Source organism: Podarcis bocagei (assembly GCF_964188305.1).
Source record: "Podarcis bocagei genome assembly, chromosome: 17".
NCBI classification, from domain to species: domain Eukaryota; kingdom Metazoa; phylum Chordata; class Lepidosauria; order Squamata; family Lacertidae; genus Podarcis; species Podarcis bocagei.
Window position 1 is genome coordinate 33759395 of NC_138143.1, and position 27055 is coordinate 33786449.

Sequence of the window (27055 nt, forward strand, 5' to 3'; positions counted from 1 at the left end):
TGGGTGAACATATCAGACGACACAGCGATTCTTCCAAAGCAGCTCTTTATTTGTAAGCTGGAACAGAACTGAACTGAAGAGCTCAGTCAGCCTGCTTATATAGAGCTCCAGAACAACGTAACTGTAGCAACTTTCTAAAACTATCCAATCACTGAACATCACTTTCGATCCTTCATTTGCATAACTATCTGCAGTATCCCCCTGCTGGCCCAGGGTGAGAACTTCAGTACATAACAGTAGAGTCCATAGCTGAGATGGCGGTGGCAAAGCCACTGACATGATTCCTGTGTTTGTGGCGTCTGGGAAGATGGATAGGCCAAGAAACCTAAGTCATTAAAAAAAACAAAACCCAGGCACAGGAAGACTCTAGTAGCATGGAGAGCCAGCAACTCATCCTGAATGAGAAGTGCAGCAAACGTTGGTGCTATATAGATGGCAAAGGTATATAGGGCTGGCTCTCCTAGGTCACCTGACTTCTGAAATCAGGAGGATTTGGGCCAATATTGCCTGTTGCCTGATGGGAAACGGCTCAGGACCGCAATACCTCAAGGACTGTCTCTCCCCATATAAACTGCCCCGGACTCTGCATTCATAATCTGAGGCCATTCACCTGCCTCTTCCATGAGAGGTCCAGAGGGTGGCAACATGAGAACAGGCCTTTTTTGCAGTGGCTCCCTGTTTGTGGAATGCTCTCCTCAGGGAGGTTCATCTGGTGCCTTCCTATATCTTTCGCTGCCAGGCGAAAATGTTCCTCTTCAACCAGGCCTTTGGCTGATGAATATTCTACAGCCTATTAAATGTGTTTGTGGGAAGGCAGGTTATGGGGTTTTGTTTTTTAAGTGTTTGTTTGTTATTTTACCTTGTTCTTTTATCCTGTGAACCACTCTGAGATTTTAAAGTGAAGAGCGGTATAATAATAATAATAATAATAATAATAATAATAATAATAATAATAATAATAATGTGGACATAGCTCCCTCCTTCAACTCACAATCCTGGCTGCTCAGATCTAAGGGACTTGCTACCTGCAGTCCCCAGCTTCAGTCCCACATTGCTTGACAGTAGCTCATGTTGGCTATTTGTGATGAAAAAAAAGTACATCTTACACAAATAGTTGAAAATATTTTTAATTTTTACTTGTCAGGTTGGCAACAGTATTATTTACAAACTCCTCCAGACAGGGTCTGCATGAAATCTCCACACCTCTCACCTTCACAGTCAAAATAGAACTAACAGAAAAAACCAACCAACTGCCAACTGCCAATTTCCAACTGTCAGTTGTCAACTACCACCTCCTTTCTCCATCTATTCTTTGTGAAATACATTTTCAATGAAACTACAAATACTAACAGCTCAACACCCTGAGCAAGTGGCTGCTGGTCAGATTTATTATTATTATTATTATTATTCTAGCGTTGCAAACTATTCAATCAAGTGCTCAGCCATGTTCCTCCTTTCCCCTAAAATGTAAAATGTTGAAAAATTGCGGTGGAGATTGTGAAGAATGGTAAATTCATCACGCCACAAGACAGCACCTCTAGGCAGATCATTTGATATTTAAGTTCTACCATGTTATGGAAGCTAAACAAAAACAAAAGCTTGCCTCAAAACAGAAGTAGCACACTCGTTTTACAAAAGCAGCAAAACTGCCTCTACCATTTTCACAGCACCAAACCCGTACACACTCCTTAAGATAACACAACCATAGCAACAGGAAGCAGATATAAGCAGAAATTAACAAGGACTGTAGAAACACAACTAAAAGTAGTTTTTTAAAAGCCAGCTAATTAAATTATGCCCATATACAGTAAATATAATAAACAGTATGCAATACGCAATTATGTCTACCTACTCTAAAAGGTGAATGCCAAGAGATTCTGTTCCACTAAGCCATAATTTGTTTTATTGGCTCTGTCCCCAGTGTTTGGTGTTTTCTTAAAACTATCACCATATATATACATATGCTTTTTCTTCATTATTAGAAGCTTCCTTACAGCTCCCATTTCCCTCTGAATTTTTTTAAAAGTAAGTTTATAAAAAGAAAGCTGACAGGGGTTATTTATGGAACTGGCTGACAGGGTAGAAAAAAGGCATTAGAACTAGTAACTTGCCTACAAGGCCATCACTCCTGATCTCTCTTGAAATAGCAGCTAGGAAGAGACAGGTTTCTCCACACAAACCTCTCACCCTTTGCTTCCAGTGCCAGCCTGATGCAGGCTTAGAAGTACCTGACAGCCAAAAAAACTCAGCACCAGGTATACCTGCCTCCCAAGGATCAGACAGCAGTGGCACATGTTCCCCGAACCCAGCACCTCACCACCTGCCACATATAGTGGTGCCTCGCAAGACGAAATTAATTTGTTCCGCGAGTTTTTTCGTCTAGCGAATTTTTCGTCTTGCGAAGCACGGTGTCGGAAAAGTTTTGGAAAAGCTTAAAAAATCGCCAAAAACCTCAAAAAAGGCTACCATACCGCGTTCTATGAGTTGCTCCTCGAAGTCAAGTCGCAACTCTATTAACGGTGTTAAGAAAAAGGAAACAAACTTGCAAGACGTTTCGGTCTTGCAAAGCAAGCCCCTAGGGAAATTCGTCTTGCGAAGCAGCTGAAAAACCGCAAAACCCTTTCATCTAGCGAGTTTTTCGTCTTGCAAGGCATTCGTCTTGCGGGGCACCACTGTAATGGCGTAGGAGAGCTGATAATGATGCCAATATATTTCACATCTGGCAACCAATGTGCCCCTTTGGTTTCAGATAGTACATGGGTAGATGAGTGTAAAAAGCCCGGGACACAAATTTTCACATCCCTCTATGGTGGCTCATTTACCAGAAGTAATGTATTGAGTGTTAATTCTGGAAGTGTATACTTGATTCTGACCAAACGTAGCCTCCTAGGAGTATACACTTCCAGAGTTAATGCTAAATACATTGCTTCTGGTAAATGAGTCAACATAGCTGCTAGAGGGCTGTGAAAACTTGTGTCCCGTGCTTTTTAGACTCGTCTACCTGTGTACTATCTAAAACAAAAGGTGTGAAATACATTGGCATTACTTTCAGCTCTCCTGCCCCATTACCAAGCAGTGGCCAAAGGGAGCTGTGGAACGGCAGAAGCAACATCCCTCCAGAGTCCAAGCAATTTGCCACCGATGGCATTGCACATTGGACTAGCCAGGAAGCAACAAGCCTGGTGGAACTTGGAGGAGATCCAGGAAGATACCTGGGGATGCAGGAAGGAGATGCAGGAAGATACCTGGGGACACTTTCAGCCCATGGACCTATAACCAGTGCAGCTGCAGTGTGGCGGGCCAAAGGGGAGAAGTTGCCGCATTTGGGCTGCCCCAAGGCTGCCCCCCACTTTTGTTGTTGCTTTTTGGGTGGCCCCTAGTGAAAGCAAGGCGCTCCAGGTGTGGGGACTGTAAAATTTTGCCTCACCTTTTGGTGTGAACTTAAGTTGGCAAGATAGCAGCCCAAATAGTATGGCCCTGAAATGGACCAGAGTTGGAAACAAGTGAAGTTTATTAGCCCAAAAGGCTAATAAACCCGTCGTATAAAATTTCCTAACTGTGCCACTGTCACTCTGGAAAAGAAAGGGTTTCCATGGAGTATTTAATTAACACACACATCAGTTGTTCTTAAACATTCTGCTTGTTTAATTTATTTGCTCAGCTTTGGCCACTGTTAACACAGGGCTTTTCTGGACGTGATGTAGTTCTTTAAAGTTTATTTTGTTGATAGAAATCTTGTGTGGTTTGGAAGATTTACACAATACACAAGTTTTTCCATCAACAAAATCAGAATGAAAATTAATTGCATTCTACAAGCCTGGTGGTTTTTAATATGTGGTCTAAGAAGAGAGAGGGGCTGTCTCCTGCCCTATAGATTTGCATAGCAGGCTTGTGTATAGCTACTAATTTGGTCATCTGTGGCAAGTGAGAATTGCATCCTGTCAACCCTGAAAGGAAGCTGTTGTAAACTGGAAATGAGTTTACAGCCCCCCAAAGGACTAGTGTTGGTACATGTGGAAAGGTGGGCCATTAAACATTGCTGGCGGCTAGTAAGTTTTGAAGGTTAATCTGCATGGGTGCCTTAATGTGCTATTGCTCTACACTTAACATACTGCAAGACGCAGCTCACTTGTGCATCAGTGCAGGAAATTTATGGGAATGGTCACAGGCACGATCTATTGGTGCTTTAAAAAAAACAACAGTACAGTGGTACCTCAGGTTACATACGCTTCAGGTTACACATGCTTCAGGTTACACACGCTTCAGGTTACACACTCCGCTAACCCAGAAATAGTGCTTCAGGTTAAGAACTTTGCTTCAGGATAAGAACAGAAATCGGGCTCCGGCGGCGCGGCAACAGCAGGAGGCCCCATTAGCTAAAGTGGTGCTTCAGGTTAAGAACAGTTTCAGGTTAAGAACGGACCTCCGGAACGAATTAAGTACTTAACCTGAGGTACCACTGTACCAGATTACAGAGAAAACTTTCCAGCTCCAATTTTCTGATAAATGTGTGTACACACCAAGAATTTTCTCCCTACAAAATACAGTGCTATTGAAGAATGGATGGTTGCCTCTCCACACATACTTGGTCGAACCAAAACCTACGTATTTAAACTTATCATCTCTGTTTGGTTCCCTTTGGTTCAAGAGGCAGCATTTGTCTTTTTCAATTTCTATATGATCCTTTGCACTGCATCTGGTCAGCCTGTCATCAAGTTTCCTGGGCAGCCTTAGGCAAATCATTCTCTCGGCCCAAATCCAAGAGAGGTTGTAAAGCTAAAAGTGGAAGCTGCCACGTATGCCACTCTGAGCTCCTTGAAGGAAGGGTGGAAAGTGTAACGAGCAAACCCAGATACCTGGCTTCTTCAGATAAATCAAAGTTTTGGAAGCTCGGTTTTAAATCAATGTCAGAAAGTCATATCAAAGACTATCCAACATCTGTGGGAAATGAGGTGTGGGGGGAATGAAATGGAAGATGGTGGAGGCTGGTGAGGCTGACTGATTGGAGCACTCCATGCTGAAACTTGTTCCCTAATTTATCATCAGTTATATAGTGCCATCAGCATAACTGGAGCATTTTTATGTTTAAAGCACAGGGCACTGCCTCACCTCTGCCTCTCAGTAAGTAGGTCCAATTTAAATGAGTTGTGCTAAAAAGCCACTTCCGCCTTAAGAGGAGGTGGGGTTGCGGGCTGCACGCCCCCACCATGCTCGCGGTGGCTGGCTCTCAGCCTCCGAGCGATTGAGGGAATCCCCGGCCGCGTCATCCCCTGGACAGCCAATTGGCTGGCTCAGGGGGTGTGGCCTGCACTATTTAACTCTCAGGCTCCGAGCGATTGAGGGAATCCCCGGCCGCGTCATCCCCTGGACAGCCAATTGGCTGGCTCAGGGGGTGTGGCCTGCACTATTTAACTCTCAGCCTCCGAGCGATTGAGGGAATCCCCGGCCGCGTCATCCCCTGGACAGCCAATTGGCTGGCTCAGGGGGTGTGGCCTGCAGTATTTAACACTGGCACAGCCAGGGATCTCCCTCTTTTGCTGCCTCCAGCTGCTCCGGTTTCCCCACCCTTCAAGGTTTCGTCTTTGACCTTGCTATGGACCTCGGTTGGTTTGCCGTTAAGGGGCTGGGTAGGAATTTTTTCCACTTGGCAAATTGGCACCAGCCACTTGCTTTTTTGCCTTGTTGTTGTTTAGTCGTTTAGTCGTGTCCGACCCTTCGTGACCCCATGGACCAGGGCACGCCAGGCACTCCTGTCTTCCACTGCCTCCCGCAGTTTGGTCAAACTCATGCTGGTAGCTTCGAGAACACTATCCAACCATCTCGTCCTCTGTCGTCCCCTTCTCCTTGTGCCCTCCATCTTTCCCAGCATCAGGGTCTTTTCCAGGGAGTCTTCTCTTCTCATGAGGTGGCCAAAGTATTGGAGCCTCAGCTTCAGGATCTGTCCTTCCAGTGAGCACTCAGGGCTGATTTCCTTAAGAATGGAGAGGTTGGATCTTCTTGCAGTCCATGGGACTCTCAAGAGTCTCCTCCAGCACCATAATTCAAAAGCATCCATTCTTTGGCAATCGGCCTTCTTTATGGTCCAGCTCTCACTTCCATACATCACTACTGGGAAAACCATGGCTTTAACTATACAGACCTTTTTCGCTTTTTCGCCTACCTCGTAGCAAATCGTCACAACTTCCTTGGTATTGGCGGTTAGGCATTGGTATTGGTATTCTTATGTAGATGAAGGGGGGGAGGATGCGCCATCACCTCCCCTGCATATTGAAGGGTAGTCCGATAAAGGATTCTGGGGGGCGTGGCCCTGTCAGAAGCCTATGGAGGTGTGGGCCCAAGGCACGCCCCCGAGCAGTGACCTCGGGGGAGATCCTAGTTGATGTGCATCAGCAGGACTCCCCCTACTCGTGGTTAACCCTTCCCAGACTTCAAGCGGACAGGCTGAAGCCGGATAGTCGCTTAGGACCAATACCTAAGCCAATACCGCTTATCACCTGTAACCAATAAAGTTGTGGCCTTATTTAGCCCAATTGTGTCATGTGTCTTTATTTCCACTGGGGGGGGGGCGGGAACTCGCCACACAAGCACCGGCTCATATAGCATACCTTCCAATACTGGAGTGAGGGAAATCAGGACACAAACTCAATAGAGGCTGCAACCCCTCTTACTCCCCCCTTTACCCCACTCCTTTATCCACCACCTACGCAGTGGCAGCCTCCACAGCCATCACACAGCCTCTGCCTCCACCATACTTCCAGAAGCTTTTGGAAGTATGTTGGCTGGAAAGCCGCCGCAGAAGGCGGAAGAAGAGTGGAGGCACGCAGGTGCAACTGACTCGGGCCACAGGCCAGAATGGGGGGGGAATTATTTTGGTCCGCCAAAAGGGGACATCCGAGATTGGGGTCAGAAGTTGGGGTGGCTTCTCTATACCCAGGGTGTCCTGCTTAAAATGGGGCTGTGCTGTGGTATGGTATAGGGTCCACTGCAGACTTGCATCACATTTGAAAGGTGTCTATTCCATGTGCAGCCTTTTACAAACTCAATATGCACAGCCAGTATGTATAGAGGCTTGTGCATTAGCTAAAAAGTGTATGCACCCTATAGCAATAAACTCTTTTTTACAAAAATCTGCATTACATTCAGGTCTTGGGGTCCAAAATGATATGACCTATTTATTCAAAAGCACAGCATGTTATTTATTTAAAGCAGTCCATAAAATACAGAATTCTTTACTTTGTTTAGTTAGTTTAGCTGCTGCGCTTCCAAGACTGGCCAATTTTGAACCAACTGCAATTGCTGCCATATTGAGTCAATCATCCTACAACCCTTCAGAGAAAAAGCCCACCCCACCCTCCCACTATATATAAGGGTCTGGTGACTTCTGTTTCAGTGTATCTGAAGAAGTGTGCATGCACACGAAAGCTTATACCCAGAACAAACTTACGTAGTTGGTGTCTAAGGTGCTACTGGACAATTTTAATTTTTTTATTTATTTCAGCTGCCATTCTGTTTTTGAGTGGGGCACCTCAGAGAGTTGGCGCTTACCTTTAAAGCTAGAGTGGCTGCCCTTCCAATATTGCTGGATTACAACTCTTACCATCCCTGAATATTGGGCCATGGTGGCTGTGGCTGAAGAGAGCTGGGAGTCCAACAACATATGAAGACCAAAGGTTAGCCACTCCTGCCTTAAAGCTTGGAACCTGAACGACTGCTTTCTTCCATCCAAACCTGTCTTGTGTACAGATGTCTCCATCAAAGGCTCTTCTGCAGGTGCCGCAGGTCTCTGAAGTCAGGTGTTTGGCTCTCTTGACCATTTGGTGCCAGCTGGAAACCTTTTCATTTCCCCAGACCTCTGCTGTTTTAATATGTTTGTTTTGCTATTTTGGTTTTGTTTGCTATTTTGGTTTGCTATTTTGGTTATTATGTTTTAATTGTTCTCCTAGCCAGCTGCCTTGAGAGTACGTTTCTGAAGAACAGGATATACATATTTTTTTAAAAAATGCTGCAAGTTGCTAAAAGCTGGGAAATGACACAGATCGATGGTAAAACACATGCCTTGCATGCAAAAAGCACCCAGGTTTTATCTGCAGTACAGCTAGGGGAGATTCTTGCCTGAAACCCTGGAGAGACATTGCCAGTTCTTTTGTAGATCAGGATTAGCTAACCGGTGGTTCTCCAGATGTTTTTGAACTCCAGCTCCCCTCATCCCTGACCACTGACCATATTCGAGGTTGACGGCAGTTGGAGCTCCAATAACATCTGGATGGCCACAGATTTTCCATCCCTGGGGTAGGCAATACTACATTGGCCGGACAAATGATCTGGCTTGCTATATGGCAGCCGCTTATGTTGCTAAAAGTATATTTTCTTTGCATTGAGAAATGACAGCTCTACTTATCCAGGAATAACATTATGCACATTTGTCTGCGTACAAGTGAATAGAGATAAAATGGCCAGCATAACACTCTCATCACAAACATGCTTTTAAAAACAGCCACGCTTGCCAGATGCATTTTGACCTGCTGGTCTCCCCGCCCCCCGCCCTCCCATCAATATCAAATTACAAATATAAGTAGGTTAAGAGTCACATAATGCAAATAATCCGGCTTACAGGGGCAGGCAGAAATTCACTTGGTATTTAATTCAGAGGCAATTCTCTCCTCTGCGAGTCTTCAGTTCTCTTCAAACTTACAGCCTGCTCAGTTTCACAGTGCTCTACAAAGCAAAGGCTCTGTCTCTTTTTCCAAAGGTTTGTAAGCTAGAATTTCATGAGGTTTTGAATAAACCTATTTTGTGCCCTTACTGCTGAATATAGCATGTAAGTGGACAACTCTTTAAACACAAAGCTGGACCAGAGATCCCCATTCAGGCTTCTATTGCAACTGGAAGGTCACTGAAACTGGAGCTTATAACAAGGGAGCTCAACTCCACAGCCTGGTCTTCAATGGCAGTGTTCCCTGGATCTTAACTACTTCCAACACAAGCTTATTCAGTCTGCCACAGGTTTCTATGCCTCTTGTTCCATTGTCCGAATGTCCTCACAATTAGAAAGCAATCCCAGGTATCTACCCTAAATCTGGTTGGCTGCAACATGAACCCATCATTCTTGTGCTCTCCTCACTGCCTGTAGGAAATTGGGCTCTTACTTTTATAACAGCATCCTTTCATATAGCAAAAAAAAAAAAAAATGCTTCCATGTTCTATATTTGGTTGTTTCCACGAAAATTCACCCCAGTCCTTTTAGTTTTTCTTCTATCTAGAATCTTTGTAGATCATACTAGCAAACTTCCTGCCTTCCGGCTTTTAAGCGCCTGGAATTTTTGAGGAAGAACTGTCCCATGTCTGTCTCTTTTTTCCACAAAACAACCCCCGTTTCCAGAAAGGTGGAAATGTACTTGGAATATTAGAATTCAGTTACTACTGAAAACCCTCTAGTGCAATTGTGACCAATCTGTGCATTCATGCCCTGCGGTTCACCCACCAAGTCCCATGTTGGGAGTTCCTTGCCTCTCTGGTGAACATTGCAAGCTTCAAGCATTTTCCTGATCTTGGGGGTGGAATACTCACCATGGCAAGCAAATATGCAGATCCATGGTATGACGTCAGCCCCGAAAAGTGACCTGCACAAGTGCATTCCACTTTAATGTCTTCCACATAAAGGTCAGCTTGCCCTGCCTTCCAATTACACAGCTGTCTTGAGTTAAAACTGACTTAACACAGGACTGGCTTCCCGTATCTATCCAAGTATCAGCTGACAACTAAGGTAGCCCTACAAAACAACTGGAGGAGGCTCAATTTGCACCAGAAGACAAATGTTTTAAGAGTTAACCTGGGGTTTGGGTGATCTTAAGTGTTATACATGGGCAGAAAAATTGTGCCGAGTCCCGCCCCCCCCCCTTACTACTACAAGGAAGGCACAAGGACATGCAAGCTGTAATAAAAAACCTTGTGAAAGATACTTTTTTAAAAAGAGGTAGTCCAAAAATGCCATAGCTATGGGAGGACGGGAAGGAGCAAGACAGAAACGCAACATAAGCAATCTAGCCAACATTTTTATAATGGCACAGGAGACAATTCGCAATGTAACCACAGCTTGGAAGTCTGAACTGTCAGGCCCAAGTGTCAGCTGGGAAGATGAAGAACCATAAATACAAGATTAAAATATTTCATGGGGAAAGCCCCTGATGTGCCAATGGTACTCATTCACTTGTTCCTTTATGCAGCTGGTACATAAAACTGCCCTACTAATTTCAGTGGAACTTTCCCCTACTGTCAGGGATTGAGATGTTTAATAGCCGTGCCCACTCACTGTCCTCTCACATGCTGACTTTTCCCTTGGACACCATGGGCATTCCAATTGCCACATGAGGCCTGGCATTCTTAGATTACCTCAGCTATCTAGATCAGTGTTCCCCAACCTTTTTTGGGCAAAGGCACACTTGTTTCATGAAAAAAATCTCGAGGCACACCACCATTACAGCCCCGTGACGTCAGCGCGCAGCGTCACGCCGGGAGGGACATGAATTGCTAGCAAATTACATAATCACCTCCTTGAGGGCTGGCTCATCTTCTCCGAAGGCAGAACCCCATTAATTAACAGGACAGACTCACACCATAGCCAAGACGGGGGAAAACCTCAGTCATGCACAGTCATGCACATGTGGGGGCTAAATGAGGACGAAGACCGGGCAGAGAGTAGGGTTCAAATCACCCCACCTGGCCAGGACAATCCCTGGGTGCTCCCTTGGGCCACTCGCCTGACCCACCTCGCAGGGCTGTTGTTGCGAGGATAACACGGGGAGAACCACGCGCGCCCCCGGGAGCTCCTTGGAGGAGAAAGCAAATGCACGAAATATATGAGAGGCGACCAGGTTTTGCAGGTGAGGGGCCCCCGCCAGCCTCCGCTTCCAACACCCGGCGCAACAACGCCAAAGTTTCCCCCCGGGCTCGGCTCGGGGAGCAGCGCTGCTCCCCCCCGGCTCCCCTTCGCCCTCCCGGCTCTCTCTGCCGCCCACTGGGGACCCCCCTCACCTGCCAAGTCCGGAGCGCCGGTGGAAGTTGCATGCATGCATGCAGGGTGCCGCGTTGCCATTGCATTGCACTGCACTCCATGCAACGCCTGCACGCATGCATTGCCTTGCACGCCCGCCAAGGGGTCTCCCCGCGGCCCGATGCGGCCCCTCCGGCGCGGATGCAGCATTGCAAAAATAAACCCCCCCGACGCAGCCCTACCTGGGGGGGCAGCCTCCGCCGCTCCGCCTCCGCGGGGATCCCCGGGCTCCATCCTGCCGCCCGATCTCCGCGGGGGCGCAGGCAGGCTGCGCGGGGTCTGCACGGAAGAGCCCCTGCCCGGCCGGCCGCCGCCGCTGCGCTCATTCCACGGCCGGGAGAAGAGCGCTTCAAACAAAACGCCCGGCCTGCCAGGCCACGCTGGGAAACGTAGTTTGCGCACCCCGCGCGGGCGCGGAGCCCAAGGGCGAGGGGACTACGGATCCCGGCAGCCCCCGCGCCGGGGACGGAGGGGGAGAGGCAGGGTGCAGGGATGGAGGGACGGGTGGGCGAGCGAGTGAGTGAGTGGCAGCCGCCAAGCCTTGGCCGAGAGCCAGGAAGGGCCTCCCCGGAGGAGGAGGAGGAGGAGGAGGGAGGCGCAGAGCGGGAGGGAGGGAGGGAACCCCAGGGGTCATCTAGTGACGGCGCCCCAATCGAAAATTTGACTTTAAAAAAAAAAACTTTCGAATTTTTTAATTTTTCCCGCGGCACACCAGGCAACATCTCGCGGCACACTAGTGTGGGAAACACAGTGGTTGGGAAACACTGATCTAGATTCATTTGATTCTGTCTACAACCCGTTCAGTCTACTTCTGGACTGGCTGTCCAGGATGGGAATCAGGCTTTCTAGGTAGCTATTGTTCTGCCCCATGGAATTGTGTGCGTTTTGTACTCCAGGCTGTTTCAGCATCCACATGAATCCATTGAATGAGGTAATTCAGAATTTCAGGGAGGTGTCTTCAACATGCTGATGACACCCATATCTACTTCTCCTCTGATTCAGGCGAGGCTCTGCTGAAATATGGAGCGAGTAAAGAACTGAATGAGGGACAGCATAAATTGAATCCACAAAATACTGGGTATGGTTGACCAGATTTAGGGAGGTGATGTTCTAAATAGGGTTGCATTCCATTGCCTAAAGTGGAGATTATCAAGGTGACACCCATAGGTAGCACGGAATCTGTGCAAGCACTTGCTTCAACACCCACTAACCACCATAACTACATCTGAAAACTTGTCTAGAAACCAGGTTTCAAAGTTCTTTGCTAGGCCACATGTAGACTGACCACACACCCTTTCCAAGGGCAACTCTGATTGGATGCCAGCCCCACCCTTTCCATTCTGGATGGGAGCAAAGATGGGACAACATGATGCACAGCCCAAGTGGTGGTTGTTGAGTTCAGGTAGGTTGCTATGGATTATTATAGTTTCGTGTGTGAGAGGGTATCAAGAGGCACTTCTTTTTGAGTTATTCAATTTTCTATTTTGCAGAACTTGCCAACCATTTTATGACTGGCGTCCACAGCACATTCTCAGAATTCAAAACATGCCCACAGGTCCCAAAAGGTTGGCAACCGTTGCCCTAAAGAGTCAGGTCCACAGCTTCAGTATTGGAAATCCCCGTGGCTCTGGCATGAAAGTAACTTTCATCAGGTGCAAGCCTTCCTGGGCAGAGACAGCTTGGCCAAAATCATTAGCATTCGGGCAACATCTTGTTTAGACTATTGTAATCCACTCTACACAAGGGCTGCCTTTGAAGACTGCTTGGGAATTTCAGCTGGCACAAGATGTAGCAGCTAGGTTGTTGACAGGGATTGGTCATATGGATTACATCGCATCAGTCTTGAAACAACTGCTCTGGGCTGCTGGTCTTTTGAAGTAGAATTCAGAGTGCTGGTCTTACCTTTAAAGCCAGTACTCTAGGGACTCATTTATGAACGTGCCAGAGTATTAAGACTGACCTCAGAGGGCCTTCTCTGGGTCCCCCAAAAGCTTTAGGCGTGAGGCAGGCGGTGAGCAGGGTTAAAGCCTTTTCCACTTCAGCACCTGAAAGTGGAAGTTTTGGAAAGCTTCCCCCATGGGAGGCTTGCCTGGCATAATAAGCCTTGTTATTTTTGTGTGCCGGGTGCAGAATTTTGCTTTTTATTTTTCACTCTTTTATTATTCTGAATTCAAGGTGCTCTGCTGGTTTCAATAATTTTTATTTTATTGTTTTACATTTTGTAAGTCACTTAAACTGAACCATGAGGTATTAAATTCTTGCAATAAATAAAATAATAATAATAATAAACATTGCTTCCTGTAGTGAAAAACAAGAGTTTGTTTCTCTCTGTCTCTCTCTCACCACACTAAATCAGAAAGAGCTTAGCTAGCCCAGGGAATGAAGCTAGCTGAACGAAAGGGAGGGGGGGTCAATGTTATATTAATACCATTACATGTAATAGCATCTCTTAATGTGCTGGAATGATGTCACTGCGCAAGAACTGGAACTGGATGTATACACGCTAAACAGCATTGTATGACCGCTAAGCGGAAACCGTTCTAGAGAAATTAGACGGGGCAGTTTTGTGGGATCTGGAAAACAGTCAAGAGACTAAACAATGGAGGGTAGCAGCATTGTTTGGGGAAGGAAAACAGATGAACAAATGTACCTGCAGACTGACAGTGCTTTGGCAGCATGAAGGCAAACTGAGGAGAAGCAGGAGAGGGAGAAAAGAAAGTGCCAAGGACTGAACCAACACTTAAGCAACAGTAGTACAATACATGAGACCAGTGTTTCCCAAACATGGGCCTCCCACTGTTTTTGGACTGCCATAATCCCTAGCTAGCAGGACCCATGGTCAGCAATCATTGGAACTGTAGTCCATCCAAGAGCCCTCCAGATGTTGTTGGACTACAACTCCCATCAGCCCCAGCCAGGATGACAAAGCGGCTCCAGGAATCTCAAGGCTGTGAATAACTCAGTGCAAGCTACAGATAGGTAGCCGTGTTGGTCTGCCATAGTCAAAATAAAAAAATCCTTCCTGTAGCACCTTAAAGACCAACTAAGTTAGTTCTTGGTATAAGCTTTCGTGTGCATGCACACTTCTTCAGTGCAAGCTGTTGGTGACCTGCTGCTGCTACCCAAGTTACTAATTCACATATTATACTCAGCTCCACGGTCATTTGCCTTCTCTCTATGGAAAGGCAGCTTCTAACATTAAGAAACTCTAGCACAGAGTTACTGTGTGTTGGGGAAACATATGTAAATGATAGCATGATGATGGCACACATGTTTTGCTGTGTGCATACAGGTAACAGGCACCGCCAGGAAGCTACGATCATGCTTCCTAGTGAATGAAAATGAAGCAAAACAGAAAATACGCAGTTGCCACATGTAGAAGCATGGTTTTCAGTCAGACAGAAAAGCTGACCTTTGTTTAAGAATGTTTTCACCCTGCTGAAATGGCTTGTTGTTGTTGTTTAGTCATTTAGTTGTGACCGACTCTTCGTGACCCCATGGACCAGAGCACGCCAGGCACTCCTGTCTTCCACTGCCTCCCGCATTTTGGTCAAACTCATGCTGGTAGCTTCGAGAACACTGTCCAACCATGGCTTACAGAGCAATAAAACAAGTTAGTTCCTGCCCCAGGGCTGTGTCCACACATTTAAAAACCTCATGTTAAAACCCTACTTCTTGTTCAATTCCAGGTTTGATCAGTAGTGTTTTTATAGACAATGAGGTGCTGGAACTCACCATGAACGCCTCCCTTATAATGGTAATGGTGGCCACCTGAGAGGTGCCGGAACTGAGTCCTGGTGAAAAACAGCCCTGGGTTTGATGAAAAAGGCTGCTGCCTTAGATGGAAATCTCATGCCAGAGGTAATTAAGTTAGATTCTGGCCTGTGCTTTGCTTTCTTACCATGACAGACTAACAATGCAATTCTAGCCATGTCTCTTCAGAAGTAGGCCATATTCAATTCAACTGGGATTACCTCCAGGTAAGTGAGTTAGGATTGTAGCCCAGCACAGCTAACCTTCCTTTTTTAATGATAGATCCCCCTGGTTCGCTGTATTATTTTCTTCCATTTGCCCTCCCCTTCCTCACTGCTTGAAGGCACGCTGTGGTTTGGCACTGCCTCCCCAATCAGCTTTAATGCATTATGGAGCTATCACCACCCAGCTCTGGTCTCTTAATAATGCCAAATTTGATTAGCTCTTTCTCTTTCAAGGGCCTCCATCCTTCCTGCCCTGCTGTCCTTTTCACTGGCCTGGTTTACATAATCATCTCTCATTTGGTTAGCCTGTTCCCTGTGCACGCAACCCCGACACTCTCCCCTTCACATGATTAAACTAGGAAAGTCTCTAATTAAACCACAGTTTCTCATTCTGTCCAAACCGGAAAACTATACTTAAAACCTTCAGTATAAGCTAGGATTGCAAAACAAAAACAAACAAACAAAAAGGTGCTTCAAACTGTGGTTTGAGATCTTGGCTCGTCCAGAAACTGATAAACCATGGTTTTCCCCGTTCAGACAAACTAGAGTTAATTAGAGGCTTCCTGGTTTTATTGTTATGCAGCACAAACGGAGAAGAGAAGCAGCTGTATCAGCTCATGTGTATTTCATCTTAATAAGCCAATATATGATTGTCCAAACACAGTCCTCCAAAACACACATCTTAAGATTAACCAATGCCTTACTGTTTCCTAGAACAGTGTTTCCCAACCTTTTTTGGGCAAAGGCACACTTGTTTGATGAAAAAAATCTCGAGGCACACCACCATTACAGCCCCGTGACGTCAGCGCGCAGCGTCACGCCGGGAGGGACGCACGAAAGTGTAAGTTTCAATTTTTTTCCCTCCCCCTTGCCGGGGAACCTCCAAGCTTTGGGGGTGGGGGGGAGGAGGCAGCAAAGCGAGGCAGGAAGGAGAGCGCGGCTTGGCTGGGTGAGCTTGGCAGGGAATGAGAGCCGCGAGGCGGGCGCTGCGGACGGAGGCGCTGCCCGCCGAGCTCGCTGGCAGCCAGGCAGGCAGACGGTGAGAGCCCCGCGCTGGGTGGCCTCTCCTCGCCGCCGCCGCCCCGCCTCTCGCTGCCCGACTCGCCCGCCTCCCTCCAGGCAACATCTCGCGGCACACCAGGCAACATCTCGCGGCACACTAGTGTGCCGCGGAACAGTGGTTGGGAAACACTGTCCTAGAAGCAGGAAACCACTCCCAAATGAATACCACATGACTTGGTACACTGATTATGATAAACAGCAGCAAATTACTTTGTGTTTATACTGTACTTTGGGCACTTTGCTTGCCTTATCTCAGCAATCCTTTCTTGGAAGATAGTTTGTCTACCGCTGTTGATCTTCTCCAGTTAATCTGCAGCTGTTGGAGATTGTTGGACGGGCTCTGCGATGATCTCATAGTTCAGGCAGTGCCAACAGTGAGGGCTAAGACGTGGCCAGTACTCCATCCGAACTGACAATGCACCCTACCATCACACCGCAAACTTCAACAATCCGTAGAAGTTCATGGAAGACACAGAGTACCTCAGTAGACACACTGGTTGGAAAACAGTCCCTTGAAGGCACAATGTTTGAAAAACAATTTTGTTTTGGATGATCCTGAAAAGGGTCATGTAACTACACTGAGAACCAGAACTAATTACACATACTTTATTTATTTTTTAAATCCTGCCTAATTTTCAGAAGAGACTCCAGGCAGCTAACAAATCAAAACATTGTGCCATGTTAAAATATGTCACGAGTCGGGAGTTCTTTGCCCCTGTTAAATAACTGTGACCGATATATATCATGCAAAACTGGCATAATGGAATAAAACTCTCTTAGCATCCAACGGCATCCTGGTGGCATAATTTTGAACTTGTTGCAGTTTCCACGCGGCAGTTTTCAAGGCCAGTCCCATGTAAAGTGTGTCCCAGTAGTCTAGCTGCTAGAATGTGAATGATTGTTGAAAAATCCAAGGTTGTCTGGAAGAGCTGTAGCTGGCACCAAGCAACCTTCACTACCAATGCTGGCCACACATCTAACATGAGCAGCAGGTAAAAGGTAAAAGGTAAAGGACCCCTGGACGGTTAAGTCCAGTCAAAGGCGACTATGGGGTTGTGGTGCTCATCTCGCTTTCAGGCTGAGGGAGCTGGCGTTTGTCCACAGACAGCTTTCCGGGTCATGTGGCCAGCATGACTAAACTGCTTCTGGCGCAACGGAACACCGTGAAAGAAACCAGAGTGCATGGAATAACTGTTTACCTTCTCGCCGCAGTGGTACCTATTTATCTACTTGCACTGGTGTGCTTTCGAACTGCTAGGTTGGCAAGAACTGGGACAGAGCAACGGGAGCTCATTCCGTCACAGGGATTCGAACTGCCGACCTTCTGATCAGCAAGCCCAAGAGGCTCAGTGGTTTAGACCACAGCACCACCCACATCCCTAGCAGCAGATAAAGCAACACCCCAAACCATGAACCTAATATTCCAGGGGTGTGTGCAGCTCTATCTAAACCTGGCTATAAACCCAAACCCAAGTACCAGACCAATACTCCATTCACCTAGCAATACTTAAAATAAATAAGATCTTGTTTAACGTGCTGGACAGTAAGCTGGCTCCAAAGATCCTGCAGGCACGTCTTCATGTAAAGGGTTCACTGGTCAATTTCAGTGCCCCCACCCCTTACGATCAGCTCCTGAAAATTAGAATATATTTCAGAGCATCTATTTGAGGGGCATATGGAGTATGGCAGGAGGAACAGTGGAATTCTATATGGTGGGGATCCTGGAACCAGGAGGCAATGGGTCTCTTGGGGTTCTTCACAGAGACAGATTGGATGTGTTCAGATGCCATACAAAAATGTGGCTTAACAAGACATGAACAAGTGTACACTCCCTTTGTGCTCCCACACTAATACCTCACCCCTCTTCCTTCTGAATCATTTCAAGGCGGCATTTGAAAGTGTTTGCTTCCACTTTTGGCAAACCATGGTTTGCCATGTCATCCAAACTGACAAACTATGGTTAGTTTTAAAACAAACCAGCTTCAAGTCATGGTTTCTGAAGATGGCTTGTTTTAAGTTATCAATAATTCTGGGTCCGGGTGACAGGGCAAGTTATGTTTAGCTAAAAGCAGAAGCATCCAAACTCCTCCTGGCGAAATGTGTCACCCTAGGAAGAGGATAGGCTTATTCAGGTGTCACTAAACTATAGTACAGTGTTTCCTAAACCTGGGTCTCTAGCTGTTTTTGGACTACAACTCCCATCATCCCTGGCTAGCAGGACCAGTGGTCAGGGATGATGGGAACAGTAGTCCAAAAAAACCACTTGTAGACCCAAGTTTGGGAAACCCTGCTATGGTGTGACATCTGAACACAGCTTCTACACACAGGAATGACAGGCCCTCTTCCATACAAGGCTAGCCAAATGTTTGCTGTAAGAACTCTCAAGGCAGAGCTGGGCATATTGCTACCTCATAATGAATGTTCAGCATCTGATGTTTATTTCCATCTTATAATTGATCTCAAGAAAGCAGACAGGCTTCTAGTGCTGAGGCCATCTGTGACTGAGCCCCAGAGAAAATGTTATCTTTCCTGCACACTGTCAAGAAAGAGTCTGACCCAGTAGACCCAGGAGTGCCTTGCAGACAGAATGGGACATTTTAGCTCTCCAGGTGGTATTCAGCGAACTTTCACCGAGAACAGACCCCACTGAAATTAATGTACGTGGCTAAGTTAGGCCCATTAATTTCAACAGGTCTACTCTGAGTAAAATGTGCTGGACTATTACCCTTCGCTCCAGCTCTACTTCTTCCAAGCAAGGATAGAAGGAGCCAGTGGTGTGCAGACTCTCAAAAATAAAATAGCAGACACTAACTGGATCTACGGTACTTGTTCATTTCTAGCTCAAATTTCCAGTCTCCTTTATCTGTGTGTGGGGAAGGGGAGAAGTTATGTATCACCGGCACTGCATCTTTTAACATAGTGGAGACCCACACAATTTGTCATCAAGCTACTACCTTTGCAGGGCGGCACAGCAAGGGCTCAATAGCCTCCTCAAAAGCTATTTCTAAATAACTTCCAAACTATTTTCATTAGTAGATTTCTATTCTCTTTCCCCACCTCGCTGTCTTTCTGGTAAAAAGACACAGGACCCTTGCTTTTAAACAACCCTGACTAAAGCCCATATATACCACTTAGACATATTTTATTATAATGACAATCAGAGCACTTAAAAATAATTATGCCCAATCACTGGAAAGGGGTCCAGAATGATATGAAGTTATGGTCTGATTTCAATAGATCTTTCATTGGAAGAAGAATTATTAAAAATGAAAAAATTCTCCCCTGCTTTTATGGCTGCTCTGCTGGCTTTAATGTTTTGTTTTATTGTTTCTTGTTGCATGTACTACAAGAGTCTACAAAAGCCTTCAGAGATCAGAGTCTTAATTCCTACGATACTTGAATAAAGTGAGTTCAAGAACCATGCCTTTCTACCAATACTTCCAAAGATTTTTTTGGGGTTTTTTTAGCAGAGGTTTAGTGGGTTAGATCCAGAGAAGCAGCTGGAGTCAGTTCCTCTCATTTGGGGGATTCACTGATGTCCTCCTGTCTGCTCTCTCTCCTAATGAAAACTACGGTAGCTTCAGAGGATTCGGAAATCCTCTAGATTAGCTACTTAAGGGACATTTGTAGTGTTGGGCTGGAGTAACAGCAACCCACCCTGTACCTCCTGTGTGGGCCGCAGGATGTGTGGATCCAAGCCTATATTACCTGGACAAAAGACAGAGTTTGAATTTTAACAAAAGGTATCCTCAGAGGAATTTTCCAAAATATCTGAAGTGCACCCTACCTTATTGGAAGAGCGAATAAAGTGGTAGATGTTTAGATAGAATAGAGACCAGAAAATATTTCAAAACTTCAGCACTTTTTATTCACTTACATGCAACAAATATTAGAAGGCAATTACCAATGCAGCCCATTGTCATTTGACAATATAGAACTAATATCCATGTTGCAGGTGTTATTTCAGCACACGAAGGTGATTCTTTTTTACACACACACATACATTGAATTCATGTGCCTCATGAGATCTTCACAATACAGCGAATCACCTATAACATCCCTTCTTAACGCAGTGTTACCCGTAAGTTATATGGCGGCATTTCTCAATAAAAAAATTTATCAGCAATATTTTCTTACACATCTTGTTGCCCGGTTGACACATGCAAAGGACAGGAAAGCAAGAAAATATGAAGAAAATGAAATGGATTAGAAAAGCAATGGACTTCATGACATGCTATGTATGTTTCCTCAGTTCAGTGGGACTTATTCCCAAGTGTGCCTGGACTGCAGCCTCAGTTAAACAAACAGCGTAGAAAGGTTCTATATTACTGTATTAGCGCTTGAAGCCGGCAGATCTGTTGCTCATTATTTAGCAGGTGCCCTCTCTGTTTCTTAAACTAACCTTGTCTTTATGAACAAGCTATAATAAGTATTTGATTTGCTTTCTTCTCTTTCCATCAGTTTTATAACAATGTTGTTTTCGGTTTTATTTCTATGCTACGGTTCCCATCGTCATTTTGTTTCACGTTGCTTTTGCTTATTTCATTTTATGTTCCTTTTATTTTTTTAAAAAAAAAACCTAACAGGAAAAGGAATCTGATTAAGGCTGCAATCCTACGCACACCTACCTGAACACAACAATACTTACTTTGAAGAAAACAGCACCATGTAGTACCTTGTTTTTAAGAAGATCCCCCTCACTGACACACACTAAAGCATGAAATTGGCAGTCCTGGTTATGATCAGTTTTGCTGTCCTCACATTTCACAGCCGCTGTGCTTCCCAGATGATGAGACTAGTTGGAGACTGCAATGGAAGAGAACCACACCCCCACAGCAAGCTCTGAATCATATCCCATGTTACCAGGAGCCTTGTTCACATTGCTCAGAGGCTGTTAAACCCCCCAACTAGCTTGGCATTTCAAAGACGCATCAGCGGAGAGATTTATGCTTCCCCCACAGAGCTGAGAATACTAAACAGTGGCAGATTGAGCAAGGCAAGAGCATTGCAATGCGTCCTACTCTACCCAGACTCAATAACGTTGTGCAGTCAATCTGGAGGGGGGAAGGAAAGAGACAGCACAGGTGTGTACGCATGAAAACTGCAGTCAAGTCAACAACAGCACAGCCATAAACAAATTTATTCAATTTATTCTCCACTTGGGAGAATTATGATCTTCAGATTGCAGGCAGAGGAGGGGAGCTCACGGCAGAGGTGAGATTTTAAGTGGGGGATATCTCCACCGCCATCAACCATCCATGACTGCCACTTTCTTCTACACAAATTCACAGCAGAACCCTTGTGGGAATATCCATAAACTTGATCCTTCACAATATTGTTTGCTTCAGGCACTTGGTCCTAATTTGCCTTAAAAGTCTCCTAAACAGATAATTACGAGCAGTTCGGTTAAATGCTTGGCCAACCAAGAGTGGGTGTCACCGGGGAGGGCGCTTGTTATTTTAGGAGAATGCGTGGGTGATACGGAAAGGAAGATCATCAGATGCTGTGGATTCGTATGCAAGAGAAAGAGTGCAGTATGTTTGGGGACACAGATGAGACTGGTTTTGGTTTAGATTAATGGGTAACATACTTGAACTATGCCACCTTTGACTACGTGCTGAAATGCTATAAGGAAAAGGCTTCAACAGGTGCCAGGGACAGGCTGGGAACAGAGGAGTGGTAGGAGGCACCAGTTGGAGAACCACCAAAGGAAGAAGGCTCAGAGCCTGGGGAGTGGCGGTGAGACAACGATGAGTGGTCAGAGGGAGAGGACTGGGAAGAGAAGGTGTCGGAAGCTGGCACCTTTGAAGAACTCAGGAAAGGGGAACTAAAAGGTGACATTATCAATTACTCTGAGTAAACAGAAGCATATGTTGATGTGTCATGGACTGGGTAGACTCAGAGGAATGGTGGGAGGAACCAGCTGTGGAACCACCAAGGGAAGATTAAGTGGTCAGAGGGATAAGACTGAGAGAAGGAGGTGATGGACGCTGAAGAGGTATCAGGGCTTAGGGACCAGAATCAGAGGCAGAAGCTGAAGCTGAAGCAGAAGAGGAGGCCAAGAAGCAGAGATGAGTCTACCTGCTGAAGAAACCAGGGTGTCTCCCACCCCTGCTGCAACAAGCTCCCTTCCCCACTGGTTTCCCGGGTCCAGAAGAGGTATGAAGAGAGGGAGGAGCAGAGACGGGAGTGCCGGCTGAGTCTCAGGTTGCTTGGGAAGCACCCAGGATAACCACAAGTCTTAGGCAGCTGTGGGAAGGCGGGGAGCTTCACTCCCCACTACTGCCTCATGGGGCAAGACCTACTGGGAAGAGGTGCTGTGCTCTTTAGGCCTGGCATTACTGAGCAGTCTTGTTTCTTCTATTACAAAGTTAACTTCACTTACTCTGTGTAATTTATTGCTCACCTGACAACAGAACAGAAAGTATTATTGGGCCAGAGACAAGCAAGATTTGGGAGAGCTGAAGTTAGCATGATGAGAGTAGTTCAAAGATGGAGAACCTTCCTTCCCCCCCCCCTCAAGGACACATTCCCTCAGGGGTTATACCTCTGGGGTTGTGTGCTGCAGCTGGTGGTCAGTGATACCAAAGTCACATGATTCACTTTCCACATGAATCACATTAGATCTAGGGGTGCATATGGTCTCTTGAGCCACAGGCTTCCCATCACTACCAGAGATCTAGGAGAAGATCTAGAGTCACACACAATGACTACCGTCACAGTCCTTACTGGCAATTTTTGTGAAGAATTAACCTGTTCCCCCACTCTCACATCCAGATGGTTTGCACCACAGAGATTTCCCAAGAAACAGAGCAATGCTACCATAGGAATCCATAGCTAATGGTGGCACTCCATTCTTACCAGAAGTTCAGACTGCATCTCATTTGAGGCCCGGAGTGGCTAACTGGTGACTCTCCAGACAATGTTGGACTCCAACTTCAATCAGCACAGCCCATGATCAGGGATTACTGGTTGCAGCCTAACATCACCTGCAGGGCCACAGGTTAGTCCAGCCTTACCCAATGAACTGCTCTATATACCAGTAGATCTTTTTGGACTACAGCACCCATCATCCTTGACCACCGGTAATGCTGGCTGGGGCTGATGGGAACTGTTGTCCAAAACATCCAGAGGACACAAGGCTGGGGAACACTGGGTTAGCCTATATTCCAGATTTTGTTTATACCTGTGTGAATGACAATGTCATTATTACCCATGGTTTTAACATTCATTCCTTTGTTCGACCACCCCCTGGCTCAAACCGGTTGTAGATCACCTCCCATAAATATGTTGCTATTTTCAGCTTAACACATTAGAATCTGAAAGACAAATAAACAAAAGCAACATACTCCAACTATACCCATTGGTTGCAGGATATGGTGTGACAGAATGTCGAGGCACTATAAAAACCTATCAGATCTATTTATCTAAAGGCAATCGTGGGATGGATGTGCACAGCATAGACAATAGCTACCAGTGCATTGTGAAAGCTCTTTCACAGCCTTTAAGATAGCCTTTAAGAGCAGTCCAGATGTTTTAGCCTACCTGCCTATCAGCCCTTCTAAACCCTTGCAAACATGGGGAAAGCAGTACATGGGGGAAAGGGTTAGGGATGCAATCCTATACACTCCTGGGGAAAAGTCCCACTCAAATGAGACATACTTCTTAATAGCCACGGGTAAGATATCACTGCAAGCATTCCTCTCTGTCACTTTTCTGCTGCAAATCACGCCCTCCCCCAATTTTCACAAGTAGTTTCAATCAGAAGCAGCAACCAGTTGACTTTAATATATGCTTGCCTTTAGTGTGTCACAGCAAAACCAGTAAAAAATCCTATGTCAACTTGGTAGTCTGACGCCTTTATGATGGCAACAGGGTGGGTTTTTTGGGTGTTTTTTTGCAAATGATGCTGCTTCATCAGGTGCATGGCAACTTTTCAAGGGGATCCTAACATGCTAATAAGCAAGGGATCACCCAATGTGCAAGATGCTTCCTTGAGATCTGGTGAGACACCTTAAAACTAAGTCCAAAATACTTCCATCCCTACAGCTCAACATTTTGTTATGTGGCTGTCAAATGCGTGCATTTAACTCTACAACAGTCATTTTACAAAATATTGTAATTTTAGAATAAAGGTCAGTCTATGCATTTGAGTGATGGGGGCGGAAAATACCTAGACGCCATTCACGGAGATGCAGCACTGAAAGCTCTCCTACGTAAGTATCACTGAAGGGAACAGAAGCTTCGCAGGACCGCTGTTGCATTAATGAATGGCTCCTACCTGGGGCTTATAGATCAGATTTGGTTGTCTCCCGCTCTGCCACCAAAGGTTAGGGCCACTAGTAAGAGTCACCAGATTCCCTACACTGGCAAAGTCATGAGATCTCACTTCCAAGGAAGGGTATAGCAGAATACCAACACTAGCATTGCTAGAAGAAAACTCTGACATTAGAGAAAAAATTAGGGTACAATTCATTTCAGGGTACAACTCCATTTCAGCAACGCAGGACCGCATCCTTAGTACGTGGCACAACACACTGTATGTTGTGGAAGCTCAGCAGTGGAACACCTACTTCATGCACAGAAGGTTCCATGTTCTACCCCTGGCATCTCAAGGTACGGCAGGGACAGACCCACCTTAAACCTGGAGAGGCACTGCCAGTCAGCCAGCAACACTGAGCTAGATAAATGATCTGACTTAGTGTAAGTCAGCTTCCTATGTTCTTATATAGCACATTTAAGGGGTGAGGGTTCTCAGGTCTCTTGTGTCACTGCCCATACTGAAGCCACAGGTACTGTACCTATTAAGCAGGTGCCATGAATCTGGGGGAAGCAAGGCTTCCATAGCCTCCAAACAAATTGCTACCTATAATGTCCTCTTGACACCTTATTCAAGAAAGCACCAGTTCCCTGCTGATGACTGCTATGCTTTCTGAAGTGTAGATACGGGGAGGAGATGTATTGGTTACTAGGAAGAAGGAAGAGATGCAGTCAGTCAGTCAGGACACCTTCAAATCTCTGCCAAGCCACCAAGTTCATTGGGTGGGCAACGCAACGGGCAAGTCATGGCATTCCTGAGCATGTTTGCTTGGAAATAACAAGAGTCTGTGAAGGGACTGGCAAGTGCAGTTGCAATTGCTGCCTCTGTCTAATTTACTCTTGCATTGTGAGGGTGAAACAGGATCTATATTGCAATGCACCACGAGCCCCTGAGATCTGGCAGGGAAGGAATGTTAAACAAACGCGGAAGAGTAATTTAACTGATATGCCAAACATCGCACAGGGGGAAAGAGGCAGAGCTTTTGGGTGAAAAGCATTTCAGTGCCAGAGTCGGAAAAGCTAAATGGCAGCACCACCACTAATGGACAATGTGGGTGGGGCACAATCCACTGGGATGGCTTTCCTGGGCAATACTCATCCAACCAATTTTCTGCATCTTCCTCCCTTTTGCACTGAGCCTTCCTGGAAGGTTGTGGCACATGGGTCAAAAGCCCAGCCTGGACGCCTCTTAAGTGGTACCCAAACCCACCCTGGAAGGGCCTTTGCAAAGACTCATCCCAGAATATGTCCTTTTCGCTTTTGCAATTCTTTGGAAATGCCTGAGGCTGCAGCCCGTAAACCCCACTGGGGACCGTGGTGGGCGGGTGCCATTCGATTCTAGAGGGATGCGAGGAGCTGTGTAGCAGAAGCAAGCGGGGGTGCCCTTGGCAAGGCGCTCCGATCTTGTGGGAGGGATCCAGTGGCTGCTCCTTCTGCTGAGGCGTGGGCAGCCACGGGGAGGGAGGGATGAGCAGCCATCACTGCAGTGATATGGAGAATCTGATAACAATAACCACGAAGGGGAGGGGAAGGGATCAGCTGGCGACCCAGGCGCTTGTGGGAAACTCACTCAAGGAGTGGTGGAATGGTCTGGCCACTGTCATTCCTTATTCTTTACATCAAGGCTTTCTCCATCCATCTCCACGCCAAAGGCACCTAGGCCAGCAAGCTACGGGCATTCCTGGGGGAAGACGGAGGCGGTGACTATCCTCTCCTTGTCACAGGGACGCACACCTCCTGCCTCCGAGGGCGCCTGCCGCCGCTGCCAACCCCTTGGGGATGGGGGGCTCGCATCATGGCAGCAGGTGAAAAGCAGCCCGGGCTGCAAAGGGGAGACCCCGCACTCCAGACGTGCGGCCAGCCAGCGAGACCCCCTCCCCATTCTTCCAGACGGGGGCAGACGGCCCTTCCAGCCCAAGGCCCCTTCTTCCCCGCCTGGCTCGCCGCGGCGCTTCTCCGCCCCTCCTTACCGACAGTCCTGGAGCCGATGCAACCCATCCTTCCTCCGGCCCGCGGGGCTCCCTCGTCGGGGAGGGCGCGCAGGAGCAGGTGCAGCAGGCGGCGGGGGAAGCGGCCGCCGCAGCCTGTGCGCACCGAAGCAGAAGGCGGCGGCGGCGGCGGGAGCGGGGCTGCGGAGCGGGGGCTCCGTCACGGCGAGTCCCCAGGGCGGCCCGCCGGGGGCCCCGCAGGGCTGCTCATCCCCGCGCCGAGGGGCGAAGGCGCGCGCGAGCCCGGCAGGCCGAGGCGCCCCGAGAGAGCCGCGCGAGACGCTTCCCCGACGAGCAGCCAGACCCGCCTCCCGCCCGCCTGCCTGCCGTCTCCCTCGCTCTCTGCCCGGCTCGGTGGAAGGAAGATGCTCCCGGGGCTCACGAGGGAGGGAGGCGAGGAGGGAGGAGGGCTCAGATTGGGTAAACAGCTCCCGAGCCCGGCGCGCCGCTGCCATTGGCTGAGCCGGAGCCGCGGCGGGAGGAAGGAGGGAGCGGGCGAGGAGCGCAAGGCGGCAAGGAGACGCGCGCTGATGCTGCGGGGGGGGGGGGGCTGCCTGGCAGCCAGCTAGCAGCCGGCCTGGTACACGCCCTGCCATGCCGGGGGGGGGGCAGGTGGGTGGAGAGGAGAAGCTGCAAAGCGGCGTGTTGGCACGTTCACA

At 47.2% G+C, this 27055-nt stretch overlaps 1 protein-coding gene and 1 long non-coding RNA gene across 6 annotated transcripts in view; one reads left to right on the forward strand and one right to left on the reverse strand.

Moving 5' to 3' along the window:
* The window catches only part of FAM131B (family with sequence similarity 131 member B), a 50383-nt gene extending 23880 nt beyond the window's left edge, over positions 1-26503 (reverse strand). The window contains exon 1 of one of the 4 annotated variants that reach the window (XM_081176721.1): positions 26379-26503. In XM_081176721.1, the coding sequence (XP_081032847.1) occupies positions 26379-26406 (28 nt within the window). In that variant the 5' untranslated portion in view covers positions 26407-26503. Of the gene's footprint in view, positions 1-991; positions 1012-20737; positions 21196-25978; positions 26072-26378 lie in introns of those variants that run through there. The other 3 variants (XM_081176720.1, XM_081176724.1, XM_081176723.1) reach the window with 3 other exon arrangements.
* Positions 1164-17800, forward strand: LOC308577038. 2 transcript variants are annotated; one of them, XR_014003373.1, is made up of 3 exons: positions 1164-1379; positions 14740-14911; positions 16406-17800. It is a non-coding gene; the product is annotated as an uncharacterized lncRNA (long non-coding RNA). The 2 variants fall into 2 exon arrangements; XR_014003374.1 differs by lacking the exon at positions 1164-1379 and adding an exon at positions 14145-14506 and having other exon boundaries at positions 14653-14911.
* Positions 26504-27055: the final 552 nt, after the last annotated feature.